The sequence below is a fragment of the Salvelinus alpinus genome, chromosome 12, assembly GCF_045679555.1.
Source record: "Salvelinus alpinus chromosome 12, SLU_Salpinus.1, whole genome shotgun sequence".
NCBI lineage: Eukaryota > Metazoa > Chordata > Actinopteri > Salmoniformes > Salmonidae > Salvelinus > Salvelinus alpinus.
In genome coordinates this window covers 28,300,176-28,312,607 of record NC_092097.1, presented here as the reverse complement: position 1 = coordinate 28,312,607, position 12,432 = coordinate 28,300,176, and the positions used below count along the sequence as shown (strand labels likewise).

General features: G+C 46.1%; 1 protein-coding gene across 3 annotated transcripts in view; it reads right to left on the bottom strand.

Moving 5' to 3' along the window:
• The window catches only part of LOC139536600 (FYVE, RhoGEF and PH domain-containing protein 5-like), a 57,151-nt gene extending 45,805 nt beyond the window's left edge, over window positions 1–11,346 (bottom strand). For all 3 annotated transcript variants that reach the window (XM_071337254.1, XM_071337256.1, XM_071337255.1), the window contains exons 1-2: window positions 11,113–11,346; window positions 4,234–7,009 (exon numbers count right to left, since the gene is read on the bottom strand). In XM_071337254.1, coding sequence (XP_071193355.1) covers window positions 4,234–7,009; window positions 11,113–11,122 — 2,786 coding nt within the window. In that variant the 5' untranslated portion in view covers window positions 11,123–11,346. The remainder of the gene's footprint in view (window positions 1–4,233; window positions 7,010–11,112) is intronic.
• Window positions 11,347–12,432: the final 1,086 nt, after the last annotated feature.

Sequence of the window (12,432 nt, the reverse complement as noted above, 5' to 3'; positions counted from 1 at the left end):
GAGCCTATTTGTTCCTTCTGCTGATAGTGGGAGGGTGAGTGGACACTGCTCAATGACCTTAAATATACTGAAGGATTTGGTTTATTGGATAGTAAGTATTCTACAGTGGCTAAAATAGTGAAAATAGATGTATAGAAGACTGGGGTACAAATCATGTTCAGTGCTGTTATTAATGCTATCACAAGAGGTGTAACACGGTGCTTGACTGTTTCTGCATTAAACACCACAAACAACTCAACCACATATTGGCTTAAGCAGACTGGCACCAAGGCTACTGGAGGTGTTAGGTCACCCTACTGTTACATCTCAACTTGGTGCACGCCAGTTGAGGTACAGTACTGTATGTACTGTAAGCCCTGTAAAGTCCCCCACCCCCTCTCTTGTTCGGCATTTCGCATAAACAGGGAAGTGGGCGCTCAAAGGCAGTACGATTCCTCCCACGGATGACCTGACAATGACCTCACAGGTTCCACACCCAGGCCTTCCTCCAGCCAACACCTAGCCTACAAACAGAGCCCCTGAGCACTGCTGACCAACCTCCACCCAACACCTACAGACAGAGCCCCTGACCACTGTTGACCAACCTCCGCCCAACACCTACAGACAGAGCCACGGACCACTGTTGACCAACCTCCGCCCAACACCTACAGACAGAGCCACGGACCACTGTTGACCAACCTCCGCCCAACAACTACAGACAGAGGCCCGGACCAGTGCTGACCAACCTCCACCCAACACCTACAGACAGAGCCCCGGACCACTGCTGACCAAACTCCGCCCAACACCTACAGACAGAGCCCCGGACCACTGCTGACCAACCTCCAACCCAACACCTACAGACAGAGCCCCGGACCACTGCTGACCAACCTCCACCCAACACCTACAGACAGAGCCCCGGACCACTGCTGACCAACCTCCACCCAACACCTACAGACAGAGCCCCGGACCACTGCTGACCAACCTCCACCCAACACCTACAGACAGAGCCCCGGACCACTGCTGACCAACCTCCACCCAACACCTACAGACAGAGCCCCTGACCACTGCTGACCAACCTCCACCCAACACCTACAGACAGAGCCACGGACCACTGCTGACCAACCTCCACCCAACACCTACAGACAGAGCCCCGGACCACTGCTGACCAACCTCCACCCAACACCTACAGACAGAGTCCCGGACCACTGCTGACCAACCTCCACCCAACACCTACAGACAGAGCCCCGGACCACTGCTGACCAACCTCCACCCAACACCTACAGACAGAGCCCCTGACCACTGCTGACCAACCTCCACCCAACACCTACACACAGAGCCCCTGACCACTGCTGACCAACCTCCACCCAACACCTACAGACAGAGCCCCGGACCAGTGCTGACCAACCTCCACCCAACACCTACAGACAGAGCCCCGGACCACTGCAGACCAACCTCCACCTAACACCTACAGACAGAGCCCCTGACCACTGCTGACCAACCTCCACCCAACACCTACAGACAGAGTCCCGGACCACTGCTGACCAACCTCCACCCAACACCTACAGACGGAGCCCCGGACCACTGCTGACCAACCTCCACCCAACACCTACAGACAGAGCCCCTGACCACTGCTGACCAACCTCCACCCAACACCTACACACAGAGCCCCTGACCACTGCTGACCAACCTCCACCCAACACCTACAGACAGAGCCCCGGACCAGTGCTGACCAACCTCCACCCAACACCTACAGACAGAGCCCCGGACCACTGCAGACCAACCTCCACCTAACACCTACAGACAGAGCCCCTGACCACTGCTGACCAACCTCCATCCAACACCTACACACAGAGCCCCTGACCACTGCTGACCAACCTCCATCCAACACCTACACACAGAGCCCCGGACCACTGCTGACCAACCTCCATCCAACACCTACACACAGAGCCCCTGACCACTGCTGACCAACCTCCACCCAACACCTACAGACAGAGCCCCGGACCACTGCTGACCAACCTCCATCCAACACCTACAGACAGAGCCCCGGACCACTGCTGACCAACCTCCGCCCAACACCTACAGACAGAGCCCCGGACCACTGCTGACCAACCTCCGCCCAACACCTACAGACAGAGCCCCGGACCACTGCTGACCAACCTCTACCCAACACCTACAGACAGAGCCTCTGACCACTGCTGACCAACCTCCATCCAACACCTACAGACAGAGCCCCTGACCACTGCTGACCAACCTCCCGCAGAAACTACAGTCTGATCCTTCTGACCATTACAAACTGATCAACAGCCAAATAGTCTGCTATGCACAATAAAGACAGTCAACATGTGCAGTCTAAACCCATATCAGTTCAAATGTTAGAGTAAAATACAGTAAGACGTGTGGTTGGTACAGGCAGTGGATCTCTGACCCTTTATTTGCAAACAATTTCATTTCAAATGTCTTAGTGCCAATGCATAATTTTAATGTGAACTGAACATCATTTGGATGCGTATGATGCAACAACACGCAACAGCATCACCAATTCAGAGGATTCCCAGAGTCCTGTGTATCAACACACCCTTATGATTACCTCCCATGCACCTCCAGAATAATAAACGTGGCTACTATGCTGAGGGCAACACATCATAGAGCACACAGAACACTCAGATTGTATCTCCCAATCCTGTTTCTGATTGGCTGGAGGGAAGAGGGATGACTCCAAAATGCTCTGACAATTAATCATCTGGGGAGGTCTGTATAATAAGGGTGCAGTACTGTGGGGGTGCAGGGGGAGGGGGGAGGGGGGAGGGGGTAATGTCAGCCCAGCACTGGAGATCATCCCCGCAAAAACCATAACAACAGTGAAGGTGTGAGGAGAATACTCTGCATTTCACACAGTTCACTTCACTATGGACTCAGCTTGTCCAACAAAACAGAATCCCTTGTCCACTGTCCAGCCCCACCAATCATGGGACTCGTAGGTAGGGGAGCGTTGGGTAAGTTGAAAAGATAATTTCATTCAGCATCACTCCGTCAAAAGAAATATAGTATTCTTTCTAACAAATATACCTACATATATTTCAGGATGTTGTGTATCCCTGGAAAAAAATCTGAATTCATGTAAACATTACTGTTTTGAAAACATAGCTTGTCCAAAAAAAGGGTATGGGGTAAGTTAAGCAGTGGTACAGGGTAAGTTAAGCCGCCTACAAATGTCTGTACTGAACAAAATATTACCACTACCTTTTTAAAACCATGTCTATCTTTATTTCCCAAATACAATTCAACACAATCACAATAGCTTTTTTGTCTTTTAATCATTTTAAGCATCTTTTAACACAGGCTGAACATCTAACAAATACTTTGTACTTTTTTCAAACACTTTTAACATAGGCCAGTCCCTATTGTTACCTCATATCCCAGCGATAAAGCCTTGCATATTACGCCTGCGAAGAAAACACTTCAATTTTCTCAACTTGCTATTGGCTCAACCATTGGCTCAACTTACCTCAAGGCAACAAAAAAAATACCATATTAGCCCATGCTAGGTTTAGGACCTCATATTGAAGCTTAAAGAGTGATGTATAGAACAATCTTAAAATTATCAAATCAAATGTTTTTGGTCACATACACATATTTAGCAGATGTTATTGTGGGTGTAGCGAAATGCTTTAGTTCCTACAGTAGTTCCAACAGCGCAATTGGAGCTAGGTTTAGACACAAGCATCATGAAACCTCAACACAATAAATTAATTTGACTTGGTGAAAATCTTTTCTTTTTTTTACCAAACTTGCTTAACACTGTTTCCATGTGGTTTCCTCCTTCACAGACTACATGAAATGATGACCTCTTCCAAAATATTTGGTCAAATGATACATTGTGTGTATGGTTTCCAACAAACAAGGGTGGCTCAACCTACCACTTTGGCTCAATTTACCCCACTCTCCCCTACCGTATCCCTTAGGTAGCCATCCAAGGCAGAAAAACTATGAACTGCCCAAATTAATTGTTATGTCTGTTCCTCAATGATTTATTCACTCCTACAGATGTAGTATCTTAATTTGAGCCAGTTTACTAAAGCAATAAATGTGAATTATTATGTGGATTATAATTAATGGAAATTTTTGCAGAGGTTGATACATTAAGGGAAAATCAAGTCTGAACTACAAGTTTTACATTTTGCACACACACACACACTAATAACACACACGTGCAAACTATACAACTTAAAGGTATAAACAAAAATGTCCCCATACCTTTCAGGCTCCTGCTCAGACGATTGAGCAATTCTCTCAAACCCAGGGAAGCTACTCATATCTACGTAACCATCGGTGTCATTGGCAGAAGACAGCGCCCGACTCGGATGATCAAAAAACTCTGCAAAGGCCCCCGGTCGTACAGGCCTCCGAGAGGGGATCTGGATGTTCTCATAGTCGGAGTTGAGAGTCTGGGCGGGGATATTCTCGTAGTCTGATGTGTCAGCGTTGGGGAAGGAGATGGAGCGGGGTTTAGTCAGGGGGATGGGGGTGAAGGGGGCGAGAGTGCGATCCTCGAAGGACTCTACCCGGGCCACGCTGCGGTTGAGGAAAGCCACAGAACCCCTTTTTCTTTTCCCGTCCTTATAGAACAGAAAGGTGGATGGGGACTCTGGAGAGCGCTGGGGCTTACTGGCTGTCCAGGACTTGAGCTGCGGGGAGCTGCCTGTGCTGCGCCTGTCTGAATCAAGGACCCTGGCAGGGCCATGGTGGCTGGACTCAGAGGAGGACCTGGAGGAGGACACGTTGATATCCACCAGCAGCTTGCTCTCCGTCTTTCTCCTGAATTTCAACATCAGGAAGCGCTTGAAGGAGGACTTCTTCTTCTTCTGCCTGTCTGGGGAGTCTCCCTCGATGAACAGGGACGGAAAGCTTTTGGTGATGGGCTTCTTGGTGATGTAGGCCAGCTCGAAGGGAGGAGGGATGTTCACCATTGATGTAGGGGTGGACAGGCCGCTGGAGGGCAGCGGGCTTCGCTGGGAGAAGCTTCCAGAAGAGCCCGTGACACACGGCAGAGAGAGGCTGTCCTCCCTACTCTCCCCCGGGGAACCCTGGCCCTCCCTGTACACACTTAGGGGAAGGTCCCGTCTCTCCATGGAGAAGGAGCGGGGGTACAGGAGAAAGCGATGTGGTTTGGATGAGCTCTTGGCCCGGGTTGAGTTTAACATGGGGCTGCTGCTCAACGCGGGTCCCCTCCGGTCCAATCCCACCTCGCAGTAGTTCTGAACATGGAACTCTGAGCCCGCCTCCTCAGGGACCGTCTCAGGTACATAACCAGGCACTTTCCCCGACAGCGACCGGGACCTGGTGACAATGGACTTCCTGTCAAAAGGCAGGAAATTCTCCCCTTCTGAGTCCAGGCCGGCCTCTTCGTAGACATGCTCATCACTGAGGTTCTCTTCTGTGTCTGTTGTCTCATCCAGGTAGGGAATGATGTGGCCCTCTAGGTCCTCCTCATCCCTGAACACATCAGAGTCATCTGGGGAGCGCAGCTGGCTGTCAGAGAACAACAAGACCTGGGAGGTGTCTGTGTCCGCTGGCACAGAGATGGACAGCAGCCTGAAACGGGGCTGGTTGTTACTCTGGTTAAAGAAAGCCTCCACCGTCTGGAATCCAGGCATCCTTCTCTGACATGAACCTGTCATGTTCTCCCTGTCATCATTATCATCGTCATCTATCTCAACGTAGTCCTCAGAGGAGACACACTCAATCTTCCCCATGTCGTCAGAGTCATCACACAGCGAGTCATTGTCACCTATGGCTGCATACTCACTGGGTTCCATGGTCTCTGTGGTGGCCAGTGAAGATTCCTCCGGAGTGCTCTCACTCTCTGCCAATCCGTGAACTTTGCCCTCTGTGGGGCACTGCTCTGGGTTCACGATGTCCTCAGTTGATATGTAATAAGGCTCCAGGCTGGGCTCAGCTGCTTCTTCCTCTGTGTCAAAGAGTTGATCTGCTTTATGGTGGCTTTGTTGGCACTCACCTCCTTCCATTTTGTACTGAATAGTCATGGGGTCTTTGTCAATGATGGAAAATGGTTGGTACCTTTCTACTCTCTCATTTGTAGGACCAATTACATTATTTCCATCGTCCTCCTGTAGGAAATTGTGAGGACTACCAGGGTTAGGTAAGGATTCCTCTGCTTCCTCCTCATCCTCCTTGAAGGATGAATGCTCTTGGGTAACAAGGTCCTCTTTGTTGTCTTTGATGAGGAGAGCTATGGGTTCCTCAGAAAGAGATTCTGTTACTTCGTCTGCTGTGCTATCAGCTGCTTCTTTTTCTTCCTCTCTTCGGCACTCCACCTCCTGCTCCCTCTCCTCCTCTACATCCCTCTCCTCTTTCCCAGGCCCAGTTTCACAGGGGTAGCATGCTGACTCCTCCTCCTCAATGCTGGTTATGGAGAGGTCGCACACCGAGAGGCCATCTTTGTCGGCCAGCGCCTCGCCTGCATAGCTGCCCTCAGCGTAGATGTCATCATTGATGTCCGAATCGATCATCTCCACCGTGTCCACTGAGTCAATTGTGAATCCAGCATTACTGACCGTCAGCATTTCCAAAGAATCCACCTCTGTTTGAACCCTGTCAGTTAACCTCCAGTCCTTCTCTTCCTCCTGCATCATCTTTTCCTCCTGTTCCCTCTGCTCTTCATACCCATTCTCATTGACCCCTGAACTGAGAGCGTCTGAGTAATACTGAGGTTCCACTGGCTCCTCCTCTAGCCCCTGCTCTCCACTCAGAGAGTCCTCTGGCTCGTTCTCCTGGTCCAGCTCCTCGCCTGAGGGCAGCAGGTCCCCGTTGGCGCACCCCTCCTGGCTGTTGTTGGAGAACAGGGAAGAGTCACGCCCCTCAAGGTCATGTGGTACTTTGGGTTTGGGGGCAATGAGAGGTTTGGGGCCCCTGGCTGAGGAGCAGGGCCGGGACATGAGTGGGGATGGCAGCTTGAAGGAGAGGTAACTCATAAGCTTTGGTTTAGGAGCAAGAGGAGGCTTCTTAAAATCTGAAAACAAAACAAAAGAGATCATCATTAGCGACTTCAATCAGAAATTGAATATTCAAAACATACAGGGGAGGAATCATGAGGTTAGCGATCTGCAGGAACAATGCATATAGCGTCAGAAGAGATTGAAATGCTGTAGGCTATCTTTAAATCAACTTTCATCATACTACCTCATATCATTATGAAAAGCATAGCCTAAGTTGTTTCTAACTATCTTTGTGCTGTGATAGCCTTCAAACAGATAAGGAACCTGGGAAGGGTATTGCAAGTGGAGACTTTTCTTAGAGGGACAAAAGTTACAACACTAAAGGATTTATTAAAGGATTTCCCCCAAGTCACTTCCTGCGATTCACTGGAGAGAAGCCCCTCTCAGACTGTTTTTGCTCCTTTGAAGGTGTGAGTATCAAAGGACAAAACAACAAAAGAAAACACATGACAGCACAACTGGTCAAACATGACCTCAACAGATCAATCAACTATATGATCTCCATCCTCTGAGGAAAACAGAACCCCTAGCTGGACCATGAAGAACCAATCAGATTCTCCATAAAGTTGCAATGTGACATGCATCATAGGCTGTGTTTAGACAGGCAGCCCAATTCTGATATTCTTTTCACTAATTGGTCTAATGCCATTGACAACCTTGTCATAAATCCATAATGGCATTATCAAAAGAATATCTGGTGTCAATAAAATCCTCATCACTCATGTGTTTAGATATACATATTATACTAGATATATTAGATGTACACTATATATACAAAAGTATGTGGACACCCCTTCAAATTATGGAATTTGGCTATTTGAGCCACAATGTTGCCGACAGGTGTATAAAATCGTGCACACAGCCATGCAAACTCCATAGACAAACATTGACAGTAGGAATGGCCCGTACTGAAGAGCTCAGCGACTTTCAACGTGGCACCGTCATAGGATTTCACCTTTCCAACAACTCAGTTTGTAACATTTCTGCCCAACTAGAGCTGCCCCGGTCAACTGTAAGTGCTTTTATTGTGAAGTGGAAACGTCTAGGAGCAACAACGGCTCAGCCGCGAGGTGGTAGGCCACAGAAGCTCACAGAACGGGGTCGCTGAGTACTGAAGCACGTAGCGCATAAAAATGATCTGTCCTCGGTTGGAACACTCACTACCGAGTTCCAAACTGCCTCTGGAAGCAACGTAAACACAAGAACTGTCCGTTGGGAGCTTCATGAAATGGGTTTCCATGGCCGAGCAGCCGCATACAAGCCTAAGATCACCATGCGCAATGCGAAGCTCGCCGCCATTGGACTCTGTTCTCTGGAGTTCTCTGGAGTGATGCATCACACTTCACCATCTGGCAGTCCGACAGACAAATCTGGTTTTGGCGGATACCAGGAGAACGCTACCTGCCAGAATCCATAGTGCCAACTGTAAAGTTTGGTGGAGGAGGAATAATGGTCTGGGGTTGTTTTTCATGGTTCGGGCTAGGCCCCTTAGTTCCAGTGAAGGGAATTCTTAATGCTACAGCATACAATGACATTCTAGACGATTCTGTGCTTCCAAATTTGTAGCAACAGTTTGGGGAAGGCCCTTTCCTGTTTCAGAATGACAATGCCTCCGTGCACAAAGCGAGGTTCATACAAAAAGAGTTTGTCGAGATCAGTGTGGAAGAACTTGACTGGCCTGCACAGAGACCTGACCTCAACCCCATCGAACACCTTTGGGTTGAATTGGAACACCGACTGCGAGCCAAGCCTAATTGCCCAACATCAGTGGCCAACCTCACTAATGCTCTTGTGGTGGAATGGAAGCAAGTCCCCGCAGCAATGTTCAAACATCTAGTGGAATGCCTTCCAGAAAAGTGGAGGCTGTTATAGCAGCAAATGGGGGACCAACTCCATATTAATGTCCATGATTTTGGAATGAGATGTTTGACGAGCAGATGTCCACATACTTTTGGTCATGTAGCTTATTTTTAGACCATCAACAGCAATTTTCCCTAAACACTGCATCGCAGATAACTACTGCATTGTAGTTTTTCAAAGTCTCAGATATTCACTACAGACCTAGAGACTGTTTCACACTTGGGACTTCAATGGTTGAAATAATATGATTGGAATTGCATGATCAATTCTATATCTAAGCAACAATTTGCTCTCTATTAGGCTTGCCTGAATGGCTATAGGCTATCCCAGTCTGTGGCATTATGATCCCAGGTCTTGTCAACTTCCACCAATTATTGTAGTTTGCACAAATCAGTAAGCAAATAATGTTGAGAAGACATCCAAAAGGTGTTTAAAATACATATTTTCTGGATGTTGAAAAAACATATTTTCCGGATGTTAAATTAAAATCATGTTCATTTTCGGTTATGAATGAAAGTTGAAAAGATGTCATTACAGACATTGAAAAAAAGTATAGGTATTTTTAAGAATTTTGGTTATTGATTCTATGGTCAAATATCAACAGCACATTAATTCTCAATGAAGTTAGCATTATATCACAATAATCATTTGTACATCTATTTTATATAGGAAAGAGGGCCAAACTGAAGATTGCAGCATAGAATATTTATTATTGCTCCCATCTGTCACATGCACTTAGCTTTTTCAAAAGTTTTTTTCAAAAGTTTTAAATCTGGCAGCAATGATACTTAAAGTAGTCCAATTTACAGAATAAACCAACAGACAACTTCAACTACAATGAGATTTTTTTTCTTGCTATGACTGTGATATGTTGTTGTTTATCTACATTAGTTGAATGCACTGACTGTAAGTCTGCTAAATTACCAAAATGTGAAACAAACCCGTGCACAGCATGCTGGGTGCTATTCTAATGAGCTCCGCCCCCAACAAGTACACAATTTGGTTGGCCCAAACCAGACCAGATCTGAGCGAATCATAGACATCTAGGCTATGTTTTACAAGATTGTACAGTAAGGTACAGTTCAGTACAGTAGAGCACAGTAGAGTACAGTACGGTACAGTAGTTATATTCAGAGAGTAGTATAGAGTAGAGTAAAGTAGAGTAGAGTAGAGTCGAGTAAAGTAGGGTACAATACAATACATTATACTGTACAATACTAGAGCTGGGCGGTATACCGTATTTTACTATATACAGGTATTGATGCACAGACCAGTTTGGGTTTCTACTTCACCTTCTACAGTATTTCAATGTTTGGTTTGTTAACCCTCCTATTATGTTGCGGTTCAATTTGACCCATTTCCACTTTTGAGTTACTAGTTAACCTCTCTTTATCTCCATGAAATTAAATAACTTTTCCTCATTTAGGGTCATGAACCTAACTTCAAAATGTGGACACACTGATGTGTTGTGGAATGTCTGTGTAGATTTTGTATACAAACATGATGTGGGTCATTTTACCCGGGGACTTTCATGTGTATAGGTATTTGCACAGGTCCAAAATAAACACGACTTTGATGTATTTTGTTTTGACTGGTTCTGGTTGCACTTTTATAATTATGTTTGGGTGAAAATGAGCTTTCCCAAGCTTCTCCTTCTCAGTGCGAGAGCAGCAGATCTCTGACATAGACACTCAAAAATTTAAAAAAATAGTTCTTAAATATAGAGTTTTGGAAATCAAATGTTCGTGTATTTCTTCTTTCTGAAAGGTCTGACAAGACAAAATATCGTTTTGGCTGTTTTTACATGATTCTTTGACTGTCTTGAGTGTGTTTAACCTGTGCAGGTCAATCTAACCCATACCACAATGGACATATTTTTTTCCCAGCGAAAGCACAAGGGTTAAATGGGTTACACCACTCAGACGACTATGAATGTTCCAGATTTTTTTTTGGGGGGGACATGACCAAAAATCTACTTGAAATCAAGGCTGCACCAAAAAAACTAAAAACGGTTTGGACAGGACCAATAAAAGACATCCAAAAGACGTTGGCGTTGGTCCCTGCTTAGTGGGAAGTATGTCTCCCTACCTCCACACACAGTCCCTTTCCCATTTTTTTTATATGGGTAGGACACATTCTTACACTCTTTTTTATAGGGACAAAACAAATCAGACAATCAGCGTTTTATTATGAACTGACCAAAACGTTGTCTAGACCTACATGATTTGTACATTTGTCCAAATTAAAGTGATTTTACCTGTGTTCATTTTCGTGAACCATCCGCGCCTAAATCCGAACCGTTTATCATTTATCAATCCTTGTGAGAAAGCAACAACTCGTACATTCCATGCAACAACACGTATCCCAAGAAACAGTAAGCAAGCTATTCAAAGACAAGCAAGGTAAAATAATAACTTTAGTTTTCTTATGTCGTTTTTATTGCGTCAAGTTACTTTCCAGCTGTAGTGGTCCTCGCCTGGTGAAGCGCGCATTGTATGTGGTGAGAGGCGCGACTAAATTGATGCACGAGGGTTTGGCGTTGGGAGCTGAGCGCGGGAGGTGCTCCCCTGGCGTTTCCTGAGGAGGAAGCGCCTTTTTTCCCTGTCAGGGACTGACTTGCCCTCAAAACAACACACATAGAGGAGGAAAAGTTGAACTTATTATTTAAATTGAGTAGCCTACTAATGAGAGCGGTTAATTTAAATAGAAAAGCATATGGCCATTGCATGAAAAGGCATACACAATGAGTATCTTTTCTTTTTGCATTCCAATTGCCAATATGGGGTAGGCTACTGTAACCCAAGGAAATTGTAAGACTCGTTGACCCAGAATGCATTGCCTTTTGGCCCTCATCAGACAGATAGCCTATGTTAGATGCATTGACAAACTGGAATTGACAACATGCATGATATAAAAACAACTGATGGATTCCATGTTGTCCAAGCTGATGAACGTTTTGTGTGTGGAAAATGGATTGTTTTCTTTTCCACATGAGGCTGTGTGACCATAGGCTCTGAGACATCCAGCTGAAAACAGAATGTGTGGGATCCCAGAGACTGCTGCCATTTGGACATTGTTTCCTGCCTATACATCTGAAGTCTGATTGGAGGACAGAAGTCTGATTGGAGGACAGCAGTCCCTTAAAACATTTCTGCATAACAGGAAATTGCTCTCCCTGTTTCCTGCATAAGGAGGCTTCACTTCCTTAGCAACTAATGGACAAAATGAGCACATTTAACCCTTTGGAGTGTTAAAACTCAAATGATGACGATGTAACGTCACAGGATAGGATACACCAAAAATAATTTATATTCCAATCCAACAATGAAACGTTGTGTTTAGGAGAACTCCCTATTTCCTATTGTGGTACACATTTCTATACAGTAGGCCTACTTATAAACCACATTTGGCATATTTATCGTGAATGTACCATCTTTCAACTGCCTTGTCCTAATGCACCCTCAGCGGCGTAGATAGAAACTGGAAACATCCGGTTATCAGGGATACAGCATCTTCAACGGCATTTCTTTTACGCCTACAATGTCAGGTTAGTCTTACTGTAATACCACAGCAGCTA